At 44.6% G+C, this 18,182-nt stretch overlaps 2 protein-coding genes across 9 annotated transcripts in view; one reads left to right on the top strand and one right to left on the bottom strand.

Annotated features, from left to right (window-relative positions):
- ACACA (acetyl-CoA carboxylase alpha) overlaps positions 1 to 18,182 on the bottom strand; it is a 332,443-nt gene that overhangs the window by 9,729 nt on the left and 304,532 nt on the right. For all 8 annotated transcript variants that reach the window (XM_031657026.1, XM_031657027.1, XM_031657028.1 and 5 more), the window contains 3 exons: positions 16,767 to 16,879; positions 3,409 to 3,563; positions 2,248 to 2,418 (listed from right to left, as the gene is read on the bottom strand). In XM_031657026.1, coding sequence (XP_031512886.1) covers positions 2,248 to 2,418; positions 3,409 to 3,563; positions 16,767 to 16,879 — 439 coding nt within the window. The remainder of the gene's footprint in view (positions 1 to 2,247; positions 2,419 to 3,408; positions 3,564 to 16,766; positions 16,880 to 18,182) is intronic.
- AATF (apoptosis antagonizing transcription factor) overlaps positions 1 to 18,182 on the top strand; it is a 174,791-nt gene that overhangs the window by 149,983 nt on the left and 6,626 nt on the right. The window lies entirely within an intron of this gene.

Genomic DNA, 18,182 nt, shown 5'->3' with positions numbered 1-18,182 from the left:
GACATCATAGGATCACCCGTCCTCACGTTCAGTCCTCGGCTTTCCTCTCAGAGCGCTCAGGAGAATGCTGCCTTTTGTACACGGGCACAAGGGAAATGGCCTCAATGCTCGGCATAGTTGGCTCCCAGTGCCTAGGCAGCCTCTTCCTGAGCTATGGGGCTGGGGTTCTCTTCTGTACTTCAGTTCCAGCCAGGAGCTTGTACACACGTGGTCAACTATTCTCTCCATTGAGATGGCAATGACCTATTTCTTCAGACGCTCTGTCCCCTTGGGAGCAGGATGCTAGGGAAAAGCTGAAGGGCCTATCTACTTGCTTCATGCTTGGAGGGAAACTATTCCTTCTCCTCATCCTTGTGCCTACTGAGGCTGGACACGTCCATTAGTGACTAATGTGGTAGGGAGGCAGTGCAGACCTCTCCTGGCCACACACACACATACTCCATTTACCTAGCTGGCCACTCTTAACTGGAGAACAACCTCTTATTTTACACTTGCCTGACTTTCAATGCCAACTTCCACTAGAAGCTGCCAGTAGCCACTGACAAAATTGTCTCACTCAATTATGATGCCACAGACTGACCTTAACCTGAACCAAATGTCGGAGAAGGCTGTGCTTCCCCACTGCACATTTGAAATATTTATCCAAAGAAGCTTTTCAGTCGTAAAAAAATGGGCCGACTTAATACAAAGGTGAATCCTAGAAGCACCCCAATTCACTGACTTTAAAACTGACAGCAAATCTTGGACTTCCTCCTTGAGAATGATGAGCAGAGGCTTCAAGCAACACTTTCTAGGCGGAGGCCAGAGTGCCCCTCTTTGTGGGCTAGGATGCTTCAAGCCACCACCAGCCTCCTGGCCCTCCATCAGTGCTCTAACCTGCTAGTCACCGAGCGTTTGTGATCACATATAGCGACGAGACAGACAGACAGATATATTTTGAGCATATACTACCAATTTTCTGATAAAATGCATATATGATGTAAATGACTAATCCATATATTCATTACTAATAAAGGTTAATTTCTTTTTGTTAGTAAAAATAAACAGAAATAAAAGTTCCAACTTTTTCTTCCCATCCTCTCCCATGGACTGTCTTATGCAGTCCACTATTCCAGGGGCAAACGCTGGTGCCCTTGCTAGGTCATCCTGGCCTGAGACCCACCCCATCCCCAACACTGAGGCTAGAGCACCAGGGACACCATCTCAGCGGGGTTACTGCTCTAGGTCACGAGCCTTCTCTGTGAGATCACCCCAAGAAAATGCCAGCTTCATAGATCCCTTTCCCTGCATAAGGGTGGACACTTCCTTCCACTTCTGATTGGAAATAGGCAGCTCTTCAGTTCTAGTCATTGCATCTCCTGCCGATCACATCCTGTTGGGCTTCTGCTCTTGGCCCCTCCAGTTCCCTCCTCCACACAGCCCCCTGAGTGGTCTTTCTAAAACAGAAATCAGAGCATGTCACTCCACTGCTTAAAATACCTGAGTGGTTTCCCACAGGCCTCAGGACAAAGTCCAAACTCCCTGACAGCTTACATGGCCCTGTGTGATCATGCCCCTGCCCCTTCTTCCTACCAAGCACCCAGTCTCTGAGCTGCCCTGAAACAGCTGCAGGATGTTCCTTCTTTACTCTCGTGGCTTAGATGACTAGGTCCTCCAGCAGGAGATGCTATTCCTTCTGCAGGAATATTCCTCCTAAGCCCTGACCGCCCCCAAATCCAGCCTTTTCCTCTGGTTCATTTCTGCTTTGTTTTCCAGCCTCTGCTGAGACATCACTTACTCCACAAGGCTTCTTAGACCTCCCCTATCCTTCCCAGAGAGGGTCAAGTGTCCTCTCGCTGTGCCCTGACTGTGCCCTTTGCTGTGTTTAGCATGGGCCTCACTGTTGTGCATGACCTCTTATCTGTCTCCCCCTCTAGATGGTGAGTTCTATGTGGATACGAACAACATCTGCCTCTTTCACTGCCATGCCCCCAGAACCAAATACAGTGTCTAGTACACGGCAAGTGTTCAAAAAGGTCTGCTGAGTGATTGCATAAGCTGCAACATATGCCCTACCACCTCTTCTAACAAGATGTCATGACATGACATGTTACGGGGAGTAGCTAGGGGAGGAAACAGCTTGGATCTCTATGCTTCCCTTCCACTCCTGCCCTTAGAGGCCTGTGGACTCTTTGCTGGTAAGCCTTGCAGCCCTCAGGTGGTGTGAGGAACTCAGCAAAAAGGCTTCTCTTTGAGTGTCCCACCTACCTTCACTGTACCTTCCACTTCCACAAACCAGCGCCTTAACATGGCTTGAATCTGGCCGTCAGTCAGCTCAGGGTTGGCATTGTGGATTTTCTTCTTGACCAGGTCCTCCAGCAGGAGACGCCTCAGCCGCCAGTAGAAGAAGGTACGGGATGTCTTCCAATCCAGGATATCCTACATGCAGAGAAGAATAAGCTTAGTCAGCCCGGTCCTAATTCCTGCTTAATGCTCAGTCTGGAGGGAAACCCACAGGCATAAAAACTGATTCTCGGCCGGGCACGGTGGCTCAAGCCTGTAATCCCAGCACTTTGGGAGGCCGAGACGGGCGGATCACGAGGTCAGGAGGTCGAGACCAGCCTGGCTAACACGGTGAAACCCCGTCTCTACTAAAAATACAAAAAACTAGCTGGGCGAGGTGGCGGGCGCCTGTAGTCCCAGCTATTTGGGAGGCTGAGGCAGGAGAATGGCGTAAACCTGGGAGGCAGAGCTTGTAGTGAGCTGAGATCCGGCCACTGCACTCCAGCCTGGGTGACAGAGCGAGACTCTGTCTCAAAAAACAAACAAACAAACAAAAAAACTGATTCTCCAGGCAAGCCCTTCACAGACCCAAGAGCTGGCTGTAAACTCCTAGCACTTCCAGATGTTCCCCAGGGCAGAATTGCAGCCCACATGCCCTGCTGTCTGCAGCACTGTGCACAGCCATGGGCCCAGCTAATGCTGATCCCACACATGGCTAAGATGTTCTGGGGAAGAGGCTGTGAGTTCCCAGATAACCAGACAAGGAGAAATTGGTTTTGAGAAGATGGATCAAACAACTTGCAGATCAATTATGAATTAGCTGCTGCAGGAACCTTAATCCTATAGTAACCCACATCCTGAGGACCTGTCACAAATGAAGGCACATGTGACTCAGTTTTCTACCAGTAAAATGCAGCTTGCCTCCTGAGGAATTAATGGAAACCTAAATTATACATTGTTTTAGGATGATAACAGTTACAGAAAAAGCGAAAATCTAAAAAATATTGAAAATGTTTTGATCTGCAGGAGTTGTTTTAATTTGGCCCTCATAGCTCCCTGCTTGTGAGCCTGTGTGCAACACACACACATACTTGCTAACATGTGGGCCTCTGACAAGTCAGGAGAAGTGGCAACCATTGTACTTACGCTAATAACACCCTTCTCCTGCATCCGGCCTGGTGTGTCGTGCAAGTCAGCAAACTGCACGGCTACCTGATGGTAAATGGGAATTAGGAATTCCTCCCGCTCCTTCAACTTGTTCTCCAACTCCTTCCGTTCAGCTGTGCTTAGCTCCGGGGTCCCTGCAATTAGATAAACATGCCCGTCACACTCTGTAGTGACCAGGAATCTCTCTGCACAGAAGCAGCCACAATCACAGGAAGCTCATCAGCCTGCCCCCTCTTCCCTCTGTGGCCTGGCTCTCCATTGTCTTCTCTGCTCTTTGCTGATTAACAGGGCCCTACAAGATGCCAGACCTGTCTTTATCTTGCCACAGGAAGCCCACATGCCCTCTTTTCCCTGTGGCAGTCACAAGTGTGAAGGCAGATGGCAGTCCCTCGCCCACGCCTCTCCCTGAGAAGGTGCAAGTAGCCACCTAGAGGCCTGCAGCATCTTGCTGACACCACCCAGACTCCTCCTTCCCGAGGCCAGTACTTGTACGCTGACACCATGCCCATCCCTGCTGACCAACATCAAAGCAGCTGGGCTACTCCATATGTGGGATGTGGTGAGAGCATCCCCAAGCTCCAAGCACAAACTAGTAGCTCAGCTCTTGTTTTCCTGTGTACATGCAAGTTACCTGCCAAACTTGGCAAGGACCTGAATACCTCCTAAAGTTACAAGCCATAGTACTTCATGGCTTCTAATCTCAGGTTTATATACTCTTAACCTCTAATTAGCAGAACTCAGTCTAATCAGAGCCAGATCCTCATGTCTTGTGTCAGCTCAGTGGGTTAGCCTGTGGTCTCCCGCCTGGGCTGCCACTGCCAGAGCCAATCCCTGACCAGAGTGACAAAGACATTCTACTTCCTGGGCTAAAGGAGAAGGAGGATGTAAAAAGAGAAAGGCAGTCGGCAAACCTCATTTGGATCACTGCACACGGTACTCTGACTCAACAGACAGGAGACTTTGGAATTCCTTGTAACAAGGAAGGACCCCTCCCCCAATCAATAGCGTCCCAGTAGAGGTGTTGCTATGGTGTGCTTTTCTTCCTAATTACTTTCAGAATGGGATCTGCAATCAATACTGAAAATTTAGCTGCCTGCCTAGTAAGGAGGAGTAAGTCTAGCTAAAGGAGCAATAGGTGACAGCCCCTGGTGTTAGGGACAACCTGAAGTGCTTTGTCACCAAAGCTGACAAATAAATACATGAGCACAGGTGATAGGATGCAGAAGACGAAGGTCTATTTCAAGCATGCCTGTCTGGGAACAGGCCTCGTGTTTTACACCACTATGAATCATATGCCATAAACAGCCTTGGGCTGCTGACTGAGCAGTAAGTATTATACATAAACAGGTTAACAGAGGAGGGATGTAACTATAGTACTTAAGTTCCATTTTTATAGGTTTTTTGGATGCCCAACTCTATCTCTTTTTTTAAGCTCATCACCGTTTCAAAACTGTGATGAAGGTGCCACTGATGTGCTGCTTTAGGCCCCGGTGCCTCAGCAGTGTTCCTTCCAAAACATCTGAACAGCATGAACGCACAGGGCCCCATACTAACGGATGACATTCTAGCGTAGATCTGCCTGGAGGGCTGATGGCAGGAGGGCTGAGGGATCAAGGGCTGGCTGGTGTCTTTGGAGATGAGACATTCTCAGAACACCCTTGGCAGGGAAGCAAATGTTTTCCCTTCTCCATAGAAAGAAACCAAGATCCCCTGGAGAAATAGCTGATTCTAGGGTTGAGGCAGGGAAAACATCAGATGAACCTGAGGTGGAAGCCCTCAAAAAATGATTGAGACATGTTAGAACAATGCAGGAGCCAGTTTTGAATGTGTTCCCACTGGCCAGATCTGGGACAATGAGCACTAAAATAAATAATGATATTTATCACCAGACAGGGTATTTGTGGAATGAAACTAGAATCTACCAGTTCACCCTCATATAAGTAATTAAATGAGGGAGAAGGGAAAGGGAACACTGTCTCTTCCAGCAGAAGAACAGTAAGTGTAGAGGAAATGATGGAATTAGAAAAATCACCGTTTTACAAGCATCACAGTAAATTACTCTGCCAAGAATCATCAATGGATGTCAAAGCCAGTGGGTGAAAGTTTGATAAGAAACAGAATATTCACAAAGTCTTAAAATATTCCTTACAAATCACTTATTAATTACAAAGGGGGAAAATGGTAACTTTATAGTGGATTAACCTAGTGAACAACACCTTAAACAAGTAATTAAATTACCATCAATAGGACAGACTGATACTGTGACTCCTGATGACATCCTGAGAAGGACAGAACGTGACTTCCGCAACAGTCCTGCCCAAAGAGCAGAATCGGAATCTAACCACAAACCCAAACTGAGGAAACATGCTACAAAAAAGTGGCTCACTCTTCAAAAATGTGAAAAACAAAGAAAGGTCGAAGAATCAGTTCAGATTAAAGGAGATTAAAAATACTTGACAATGAATTTCAATGTGTGCTCATTAGATCAGATATCAGACCGCCCCCTCAAAAAAAAAAAGCTAAAAAGGACATTGAGATAATTGGTAAAATTTTATTTAATATGAATCATGAATTAGTAGTATCAATGTTTACGGTTCTTGATTTTGATAATTGTGGTTATGTAGGAGAAAGTCTGTGTTCTTAGAAATACACACTAATATTTATGAATAAAGAAGCATGAGGGCTGGGCGCGGTGGCTCACACCTATAATCCCAGCACATTGGGAGGCTGAGGTAGGTGGGTTACTTGAGGCCAGGAGTTTGAGACCAGCCTGGCCAACATGACAAGACTTTGTCTCTACTAAAAATACAAAAATTAGCAGGGCATGGTGGCACATGCCTGCAGTCTCAGCTACTCAGGAGGCTGAGGCATGAGAATTGCTTGAACCTGGGAAGAGGAGTTTGCAGTGAGTCAAGACTGCGCCACTGCACTCCAGCCTGGGCAATAGAGTGAGACTCTGTCTCAACAAAATAAATATTAAATAAATAAAATAAAAATACAGACAAGAGGTCCACAGATTACTTCTCAAACGGCTCAAAGAAAATGCATGTGTGTGTGGAGCAAGAGACAATAAATACATGTACACATGTGAATATGCAGAAATAATAAAGCAATGGGATATTAACAATAGGTGAATTTGAGGGAAAAAGCATTGAATTATTCTTGTAACTTTTTTGTGAAATTCTTATCAAATGAAAAGTTTTAAAAATGAGGCAAGCTGGAAAAGAAAACTTATTCCTGGCTATCCAATGCATATAATCAATAATCAAAGGTACTGGGCACCATTCTAAGTGCTTTATATTTGTTAATTTATTATCACAATAACCTTAGGAGACTGGTATTCTTATTATTCCCATTTTACAGGAGAGGGGACTGAGGCACTGAGAATTTACGCGACTTACCAAGGTCACAAAGCTAGCAAGTGACAGAGCCAAGGCTCAAATGCAGCAGTCTGGGTCCCAAAGCTTTTGAAGACTGTTAGCTGTCCCTTCTTGCTTACTTGGGCAGAAGACAAGTGCTTCAGTAGTAGTGTCCCTTTAATTTCTGAAAGGCTAAGTGATGATGGTGGGCTCCTGGCTGATAAAGTAACATTAAATACTTCAATGTTACTGAGTGCTTTCCCAGTTGCTTCAGGTATGTGATCTCTAATTCTTATGACAACTCAACTTTATGCCAGGGTATCTATTTTACAGGTAAGAAAACCACAGCTCTGAAATGTAAAGGGACTTCCCCAATGGCATCCAGCTCTTTTTTTTTTTTTTTTTTTTTGAGATGGAGTCTTGCTCTGTCGCTCAGGTTAGAGTGCAGTGGCGTGATCTCGGCTCACTACAACCTCTGCCCCCTGAGTTCCAGTGATTCTTCGGCCTCAGCTTCCCAAGTAGCTGGGATTACAAGTGCCCATCACCACGCCCGGCTAATTTTTGTATTGTTAGTAGAGATGTGGTTTCACCATGTTGGCCAGACTGGTCTCAAACTGACCTCAGGTGATCTGCCTGCCTTGGCCTCCAAAAGTGCTAGGATTATAGGCGTGAGCCACTGCACCTGGCTGCATCCAGCTCTTAAGCGGGCAAGTCAGGATTTACACTTGGGTCTGGCTCTCTCCAAAGCCTGTGTTCTTCCACGTTAAATGGTACTGAAGGCTGGCACGTAGATATCCTGCAGCGGCCACTATAGGGAAACCAGCTGGAGAGTTGGTTTGCTGTTCGCAAGGAGTTAAGAACTGGCTGCAGAAGAGGGAGCAGCTATGGGCTGAGGACCGTGTTTCAGAAACCAGGCTTTGGCTTCGCCAAGTTGGAAGGACGGAGGATGCTGGCTTCTGGGTCTTACCCTCTCAATCAAGCTATTCTAGAGCTTTGAAAGAATAACAAAATAAACGCCTGTAATGCTCTGGCCCTACTGAGACTAGGAAGATCACAGGGCATTCCTCCAAAGCCTGCCTTGTTTGATTCCTTCAGTAATGCCTCTGATTATGGTTCAAGACCCACCTCAAAAAAGCATCAAAGCAAGGAAAAGACTGAAGTGGAGAATATATGTGTTTTTAAATGCTCATGTGAAGGTCAAGGATTTGTGTGCTTTGTTTTAGGGGAAAATATATTTTTTAAATTTTATTTTCTAAAAATAAAAGGCTGTTAAGCCAGTTATATCCATGTGTTGCACACCGAAGGCCCCTCTCCCCTTGTACAGCAAAGCAGCCAGCGCCGGTAATGATTTAGAGGAGATTAACAAATATGTCAATGTCTATTTTCTGCTTAATTTAAAAGTGGCGTCTATAAAGATTTTTGACTTCTGAACCCTGTTCTCCTGAAAGAAAGAAGGTAAGAATGAGGAGGGGGATAAAGAGTGATTATCCTATCATTGATCGTTTGTCAGGAGCATTTCTTATTCACTGGACTATTGTAAAAAGCTAAGCTCTCGATCAATCCTGTAAGCTCCCTGTACAATTAAATATCTTGAAATGGTTTTCTTTCTTTTCTAGCCAGATTGCAGGGCCTCGGGGTTTTTAGGAAAGCAAGTTGGTGTGTACATGTGTGTGAGTGTGTTTAAGAATATGCTACAGAGAGAAAAGTCATTCTTTTCTAGAATTCTACATTAGGAAATGGCTGGGCGGGAGTAAAAAGGTAGGTGCTCCCATCCTTTCCTATCCAAAATAAAAAGTCCCTATGCAAGTTGGGAGCACTGCCTGAAGCCAGGAGTTCAAGATCAGCCTGGACAACAAAGCAAGACCCTGTCTCTACAAACACACACACACACACACACACACGCCAAGTGTGGTAGCTCACACCTGTAATACCAGAACTTTGGGAGGCCAAGGTGGGAGGATGGCTTGAGCCCAGGGTGCCAGCCTGGGCAACAAAGCGAGACCCTGTCTTTCCTCCCCCATGCCCCCAGAATTAGCCAGGCATGGTGAAGCGTGCCTGTAGTCCCAGAGATGCCCTGGCCGCTGAGGGAGGAGGATCGCTGGAGCCTGGGAGTTCAAGGCTGTGGTGAACCATGATTGTGCTGCTGCGCTCCAGCCTAGGTCAGGAGTGTCCAACCTTTCGGCTTCCTTGGGCCACATTGGAAGAAGAATTATTATCTTGGGCCACACATAAAATACACTAACACTAATGATAGCCAATGAGCTAGGGAAAAAAATTGTAAAAAAAATTTCATAATGTTTTAAGAAAGCTTACAAATTTGTGTTGGGCCACACGTGGCCTACAGGCCACAGGCTGGACAAGTTTGGCTTAGGTGAAAGAGGGTGACCTTGTCTCTTAAAAAATAAGTCCCCATGAAATCCTAAAAATGCACACTTCTAATTAAAAATTTTAAAGAGTTAAACAGAGATGAAATATCACTGATCAAATAAGAAGGGCTAACAGTATTGAGATGTTACTGTGTGCTGGTACTGTTAAAGTACTTTTCATCTCATTTAATCCTTACAACAATCCTAAAAGACAAGATGAGGAAACTGAGGCACAAAAAAGTAACTCACCCAAGACCACAAAGCTAGGAAATAGTGGAGTTGTGATTTTGTACTAGGTAATCTGGTTTAAGGGCCCATGCTCCTTAAACAAAGCAGTTCAAATTGACTTGAAAGTATCCACAACACAGTGGCCTATCAGGTGTTCCCTGGAGCCAGGATACAATGAAAAGCCACATTTCTCCTCCATGGTATCAAAGGTGAAGAGAGGCTGGACACGGTGGGTCATGCCTGTAATGTCAGTACTTTGAGAGGCCAAGGTGGGAAGGATTGCTTGAGGCCAGGAGTTTGAGACCAGCCCTGGCAACACAGGGAAATTCTATCTCTATAAATATTTAAAAATTAGCTGAATGTGGTGGTGCATGCCTGTAGTCCTAGCTACTTGGGAGGCTGAGGTAGGAGAATTGCTTGAGCCTGGCAGGTCGAGGTGTAATGAGCTATGATCATGACACTGAACTCCAGGCTGGCGGACAGAGTGAGAATCTGTCTCTGACCGAAAAAAGAAAAAAAGGGAAACTCCCAGAGGAAAATAGCTGATTTCTGCAGCAGGAGGTATTTTTTTGCCCAGCCATACCACTTAAATAGGCCAGGAGAAGGCCAGCCCTAGTCTGTGTATGAACAAACTACATCATAAAAGCAGGATTTGGGGGAGGTGACATCTTCAAAGCTTGGAATAAAAATCAGACTAGTAGACTAAAAATTCTCTGCTCAGCCAAAGGCTCCAGGTGACCTTGCAGAAATCTTTTTCCTTTTCTGAGTTGCGTTCCTCATTTATGTAACAACAATCCCAGTCTGGCAAACAGGGAAAATGTTTTATGAAAGAATGTGATATTAAAGGGTTTAAAAAACATTCTCAACTTTCAAAAAAGTTATACTTGGTGGCAGGTGCCTGTAATCTCAGCTACTTGGGAGGCTGAGGCAGGAGAATCGCTTGAACCTGGGAGGCAGAGGTTGCAGTGAGCCAAGATCGCACCACGACACTCCAGCCCAGGCGACAGTGCGAGGCTCCATCTCAAAAACAAAAACAAACAGTTATACTAAGAAGCCTATGTAAATTTAAATCCAATTTTAACGTTGATGGGCCCTTCTTCCTTAAGAAAGCAATTTGCGCTGGGTGTGGTGGCTCAGGCCTGTAATCCCAACACTTCAGGAGGCCAGGCAGGCAGATCACCTGAAGTCAGGACTTCAAGACCAGCATGACCAACATGAAGGAACCACGTCTCTGCTAAAAATACAAAATTAGCCGGGCGTGGTGGTGCATGCCTGTAATCCCAGCTCCTCAGGAGGCTGAGGCAGGAGAACCGCTTGAACCCAGGAGGCAGAGGTTGCAGTGAGCCGTGATTGTGCCGCTGCACTCCAGCCTGGGCAACAAGAGCAAAACTCTGTCTGGAAAAGAAAGAAAGAAAGAAAGAAAGAAACGAAAGAAAGAAAGAAAGGAATGAAAGAAAAGAAAAGAAAAGGAAAGAAACTTGCTTTGATTGGTTCAATACTTCTGATGCTAGAGATAAGAACCAGACCACCCTCCCCAGAGAGCTCCTGAATATCTCAGATATTAAAACACACTCTCATCCCTCAACCTTGAGACTGAAAAATCAGCATTAAAAAGACTGGAATCTTATTAAGATTCAGAAGTACAAACACAAGTAGTTGTTTAAAAGATCTATGTAATCACATTTTCTATGTTGAAAGAAATTTTTCTATAAAGATACTAAGATAGCGTAAAAAAAAAATCCTGCAAAACTATTTCTATATCCATAACAGGTGTGCCTTTCTTTACACAAAAGCATTCTTGAAAAACTGCGTAAATCAGATCCTGTTTTAAATGCCTTAAGGGAGCTATTTTATGAGGAACCCTGCAGTGAATCCTTTGGTAAGGCAAATAATCCTTTTGTAATGGGAATAATTTCTCCCAATGAATCTAGCTTTTTTTAAAATCCCATTTTCATATATCTGCTTTTCTTCAAAGGGGGCCATACCTACCTAAATACACCCACATTTGCATATTGATTTTAACAGCAATCCTCTCAGGGGATGTTTAACCCTAAAGTTCCTTGCAACAGTGTTAGTGCTCTACTGTTCATATTTTTAAAAATCATTATATTAATAGAAAACCCAGAGATTTCCAAACAGGAATTAAAAAAAAAAAAAAAAAAAACTGCTCCCCAATCAGCCCTGTCCCTGTGTTTCCAGGCAGACATATCCATATAAAAAAGGTCAGGAAACAGCATATAATTCTCTGAATTCTTCTGGTAGAAATATGCCTCTGCGGTCTTCATTATTTTCCTTCCCCAATTTGCTCTCCCTATGTCTGGCAGGTCAGGATACAGGGATCTGGTCATTTGGGACCAAGATACATTCTGATGACAGCTTTCTCTTGGGGAATCCCTTTAACTAAATGCCTGCCAGGTCCCTCTGGCCAAACAGAATTGTGAATCACTGCTTTCTTAGGGGAAGCAAGCCCAGGTGCTTTTATAAATACAATCAGATTAAAGGATCAAACTAAAATGACCCCTTTCTCTTCTCAGAAAATGTTGTCACTATTGCACTAAACTTCACCAAGTCAAATAGCTTCTGAATCAGTGTGAGGGGTAGGTTTTCAGCTACTGCTAACAGGAGAGGAGGCAAGATCCCACATCTACCTTCGTGATAGAAAGCCTCGTGTTATTTCTCATCAGCCTCCTTACTGCAGAGGACACAGTGGCCGTAGTGTCAGCGAGGACACTCCAAGTTCAACAGGTGAGAGGTGAAAGGCCACTCACTAAGGCATGCGTATCGGAACTTCTTTCTTTCCTAGTCTTAACTTTCCAGGCAACTACATACTTTCTGCCTCAAACAAGCAACTCTGTCTCTTTTCAGCTTTCAGCCTCCTGAAGATAGACACAAGAGTTGGAAAAACACAACTCAGATACTATGATCACCTCTGCCAGAAAAGCAGCTTAACCCTTAAGTTCCCTTAGCCCAGGGAACAGTCTTTTTCCTGTCATTCTGGCTGCTAAAGAGAAGGTTTGGGAGGAAGGCATTCCTGAAGATTTTTACAGACGGGAGTTTATCCTCACCTGCCACCACAATGCTCCATATCTGCACCTGGGGCAACCTGGACCCTGAAGACATGGTGGGTGTGGGCAGGCCTAGAAGGACTAGGCGAGGGCCAGCAGCAGTGCTCAGTCCATGCTGCTGCTCACTGTGGCAGGCAGGCAGGGCATGTTCTGTGTGGGTGGCGGTGCTGTGTGGCAGGCTGCCAGCTGCCTGGGAATAGGGCCACGACCAAGAACAAGTTCCCCTAAGTGGCTCTTTGCCCGGGTGCTCTTCGTATTGAGAGAGAGGGACAGTGGGGAATTTACAGTTGCTTCACACTTGGGCTGGACAGTTCTCTCTCCATCTAAATTGATTTCTCTCTGAACACAAAAGGAGGGGAAGGATCCAGGAGAGGACCTCAGGTCACAGCACTCAAGAGGCCAGGCTAGCAAGGCCATCCTGCTCCACAGCCACTCTCCCTGCTCCTGGCCTTGTGAGGCAGTAGAAGGATATCAGAGAGAGACAAAAAGGCCTGGGAGGGCTGCGGCTCCATTTCCAGAGAAGAAATTTAATTTCCTTAAGGCAACCAAATGGTAGGAAGTAATTCTTGAAATGACTCTACCAAGCCCTGGTTCTGTGAATCAGGGTCAGAACAGATTCAGCAATGCAAGACTCGGGGGTGTGGGCTTTGTTCACTTTTCTTTCTGAGGTAATTCTTCCCTTTACTTCTATTAGGAATCAGTGTAGGTACTATTTACATATTTTCTGTTATAATCACAGACCTGCAAACTAGTAATTCAGCATCTTTCCACCCAGACTAACCATGTAAGATGACAAAAGGCCATTAAAAAAAATCAAAGTTCTAGAAGAGATGAAGTTAGCTGCTCGAAGGCGCGGTGGCTCAAGCCTGTAATCCCAGCACTTTGGGAGGCCGAGATGGGCGGATCACGAGGTCAGGAGATCGAGACCATCCTGGCTAACACGGTGAAACCCCGTCTCTACTAAAAATACAAAAAACTAGCCGGGCGAGGTGGCAGGCGCCTGTAGTCCCAGCTACTCGGGAGGCTGAGGCAGGAGAATGGCGTGAACGCGGGAGGCGGAGCTTGCAGTGAGCTGAGATCCGGCCACTGTACTCCAGCCTGGGCGGCAGAGCAAGACTCCGTCTCAAAAAAAAAAAAAAAAGAAAATAAATAGTAATTATGATTTTTTTTTTTTTGACAGGGTTTTGCTCTTCTTGCCCAGGCTGGAGTGCAATGGTGCGATCTTGGCTCACTGCAACCTCCACCTCCCGGGTTCAAGCGATTCTCCTGCCTCAGCCTCCTGAGTAGCTGAGACTACAGACATGCACCACCATGCCCGGCTAATTTTGTATTTTTAGTAGAGACGGGGTTTCTCCATGTTGGTCAGGCTGGTCTCGAACTCCCAACCTCAAGTGATCTGCCCGCCTTGTCCTCCCAAAGTGCTGGGATTACAGGTGTGTGCCACCGCGCCTGAAATAATTATGTTTTTGAACACAGTCGATCAGTTGTGCGCTGCTTTGTCTGAGTGATCTGTGAGTGAGCTCCCCAGTAAAGAGGCAGATTTGGGGAGAGAATGGGAACACAAGATAACATCCACTCCTACAGGCTTTCTCCTAAATCAGATTTTCTCTGTGGAATTGGCTTTAGATTACAACGGGAAAGAATCCTTGTTTAATTTATTTTAGGCTCAGTATTCAGCTGAGGAAAAATCTGAAGAAATCCTGAGAAATGGAGAACACAGGGAATGAGAATTCCATTCTGGGCTCTGGTGTAGTTTTATTTATTTTGTATCTTAGATTATTCACTTTTTTGGCCTCAATTTCCCAATCTGAAAAACGAGACAATTTTCACCCACTTTGTGAAAAAGAATTTCGGTAGTTTGGTTCTAGGCATTGCTAAAAGAGCTGGAATCATTGTGAACCCCAAAGGAACCGGGTTCGTAGTATGTCCCGTTATATCCAGGCTGACCTGTTTTGTCACAGAGACAGCTGCCCGTGTCGGATATCCCTGAGAGACAGGACTATACTTCTGTTTCTTTCCTATTTCCACATGTGGGACGGACCCACAGAGAATGCTGGATACCAAACATGGCCATCTGCTTTTTCTAATGACTAAGACGGAAAGATAATGATGCAACGAAGTAAATGCGTACTCATCTGCTCCTCATATTAGCTAGGCAGAGGTGTGATCTCCACTTTATGGTTGGAAAAAACTGATATTCGGAGAAGTTAAATAATTTACAAGACTCGCAGTTAGTTATTCTTCTTCCAAGTCCACTGCTCATGTCCCCAAGCTGCCCTAGGCCAGAGCCTGCTTCACATTTAGCAGACTAAGGGTCCTTCTTCAAGTGCCATCTTGGTCAAGGTTAAATAAATATGGTTTTCTCCAATGCGGATAGGAAATTGATAATGAGATGATTTGTAACAAATGATTAAACGGCTATCACTTGGGAGTCTCCTCCCTCTCCCCTTCATGTGCTTCAAAAGTTAAAAGGTGCTGGTTGAAGGTGGGAGCGACATCACTTTCCCTGAAGAGAAAGAAGCTTCATCCCCACACCCCTAACCATCCAGTCCTTCTGCAAATGGAGAGAGGATCCCTCTCCCTACTACCCAGTTACTCTGAAGGGATAACAGCCATTGGGGGGTTAAAAAGAGGCAGTGAACCCCTAGTTAATGAGTAGGAATTCAGCAGGCAGTGTAAGATAAATGGAGCTCTCTCTGCTTCTGCTAGAGTCAGCATGAACTGCGGCCCTGCGGCTTGTTTGTGGCAAATGGAGTGCGCGAAATATCAAAGGGCAGTGATCCAGAAGAAGACCGACTTTGACAAATTTTAAATTGGCCAGAAAGAAAACCAGCAAAAAGAAAAAAAAAAGAAAGAAAAGAAAAAAAAAAGGAAAAGAAAAAGGAAGAAAAAAAAGGAAAAAAAGAAAAAGGAAAATGATGCAATTTGCTGTACCCTGCAATTGCAGCATTGCTGCCTTTGTATGGAATTAGTGGTAAACACAATCGAGGGATGCTGGCAGCAATTATGAGCCATCTAAGTGAGATGCTTATCAGTGGCTGAAGCTTTTAGAGCTCTTTCTATGTACAGTTGTAAGTAACTTGCTGTTGAGCTGCAGTTACTTTAATTAAAGTGTATGGGGTTGGTCAGAAGTAATTATCCTGTTTGGAAAAGAAAGAGAAAAAAACCACCTCAACAATTCTGGGTGGCAATAGATTTTAGAAACAACTCTCATTTCTTGTATGTGTGCATTCCCCATAAAAGGATCAGACTGTGGTGAGTTAGACTTATTGGTGGCTGTTACCCAGTGGCAAACAATGGGACACAAACAGGGTTTATTGTAACCCAAGTCACCGTGTTTGGTAGGCAACCTGGCTCAGTGCTCTAAATACCTGGATGTACAGTCTCCACAGTGTAGGCAAACGGGATTTTTCTGTCTCTGGATGGTGGGGATATACAGTCCACAAATGGTACTTTATTAATTAAATTATCATTTGGAACATAAATGAGCTAGCATTTCCTCTCCATTCACTGAGTTTCACTACGTTTTAAAGGCAATCTCTGTTCCTTTAGAAAAAAAACAAAAACAAGACAAACCAACCGACAAAAGAACCTCGAGCAATTATCTTTACTAACATAGCAAGCAGCTCAATGGGAGACCTGGGCAGAAAATCAGTGTTTTAAAAGAATCTGAAACTCATTTAGACTCTGGACTCAACACAGGACTCCCATGGTTTAGTCCTATGTTCAAATCGCAAGTGGCTTCCAAAAGCTCTGAAAACAAATGAGCAAGAGAGTAATGGCTGGAAGCATTAAGCACGCCTGCTCTCAGGGCTATTCTGGCTGCAGTTACTGTTTGGAAGCACACAGTGCGCAATCTTTACTTCTATTTCTCTAGCTCAGGATGACCCCTGGACACCGCCTGGGTAAAGACTCCTGCTTTTCTATCCCATCTCTCAGAAATGAAGTGAGCTGTCCAAAGAAACAAGTAGAAACAGGACATATTTAGATCTAGCATATTCTCTGTCTGGTGAGGCCTGCCCCCAGCAGCAACTCTAGCTACTCATTCTCTACAAGGACATCTTAGAAAGACGGGCTTTTTGCACTCTAAGGAAATATCAGGAAAAAAAATCAGGTGACTTTTGCTTTTTTAGGGCTCACTTTCCCTATTATACACACTATTTCATTCTACCAGGGTTTTTACCATATAGAGGACAGTAAATAAAGATTATCATGAATTTGATCAAATGCTTCAGTGCCTCCTCCCCTGGCCTATGAATGCACTCATTACAAATCAGCTGAATGGCTCATTGATTTGCCAGGAGGACAAGCAGACATACCCAATCGCTCAGCCAAGTGGATGTAGACTGGGTCCACCCGACGCATGGTTTTCACCAGATCCTTTCTGCGGAATTTGATTTCTACTGTCCCTTCTGGCTCCAGAACAGATCCCCTGGATCAGAAAGAAAGAAAACAAAACAGAAATAGAGGTACTTTAAAGGAAGGAGACAACAAAATGAGGCCAGTTACAATTTGTGGACCAAGAAATAGCTTCATTATGGTTTTGCCCACCTATGGTTAACAGACATCTCCCCAGGGAGAATAGTAGGCGCCAGAGAAGTGTCTAAGGGAGGTATGAGAAAGGCCTGGCAAAAAGTATTTAAAGTAATTCTCATTACCACACTAGTCAACTTCCATTTCAAAGGGAGAAGAATACAGATTCCACCACCTACAGCTGGTAAGAGTAACAGGAATCACATTATTTTCCATGGGAAAAAAAAATGCTGTAGGCACAGTGACAGGGGAATCACCTCCATCACGTAGGATGTACAGTGATGAAGGGCAATGCTTCATCAATACTATCTATCTATCTATCTCACCAATACCACAGCTCTCAGTCTGCTTGTAGGACACTGATCAGACACACTAAGCCAGGCCAAGTAGGAAGTAAAACATTCTGCCCAGTGATATGGAAATGAGCAGAGTCAAAGGTCTCAGGGTTACTTTTAGTGCATACTAATGATGTTCAATCCCCAGAAACTTTGCCCTAAACATCTTTTAAAAAAAAAACCCCACAGCTTTCTAGTTTAAAAAAATATAGCCAATGTTTACTATGTACATGGCACTGTTCTAATCACTTACATGTAAATCCTTACAACAATCCTATGCCCAGTCTCCATCTACTATGTAGTAAGGTTCTGTGATTATTCCCATTTTACAGATGAGAAAACTACGGTTTAGGAAGTTATGAGACTCGTCCAAATATAACAAGAGGCAGAACTGCATTTGAAACCAGACAGTCTGATTCCAAAGTCTGTAGAGGAATTGTCTCTGATCTGGTATCAGATGAGTTTAGGACTTAAAAAATAATAAACCCCTAAGTACAGAATGTAAATAATAAGCCTCTTAGCCTAGAGGTTTCACAGTGAAACTACTGGACTCTCCTAAGCAGCCTTTGACAAAGAAGGCTGAATTTGGGGAGACAAGAGAGAAGTGGGCGGTCCACTAAAACGACTGGAGGTAGGAGTTTGCTAGGAAAATGTCAAAGAAATATGTTTTGAAGTTTACTTAGGAAAGCTGAGAACAGACTGTGAAAGGATGCCAGATTAGATCTGTTTTATTTAAGCAGTTTCAGGTACTGCCTCCCAACAAGCCTGAGGTTCTCCCTTGCAGTTTTTTTGGGTGCTACAAACACCATGGTTCTTCAGCTTCCTAAAATGCTAGAGTGAGGACCTGGACTCTAATGGAAGGAAAAA

The sequence above is a fragment of the Papio anubis genome, chromosome 17 (assembly GCF_008728515.1).
Source record: "Papio anubis isolate 15944 chromosome 17, Panubis1.0, whole genome shotgun sequence".
Lineage (NCBI taxonomy): Eukaryota > Metazoa > Chordata > Mammalia > Primates > Cercopithecidae > Papio > Papio anubis.
This window is presented reverse-complemented; position numbering and strand designations above follow the sequence as displayed.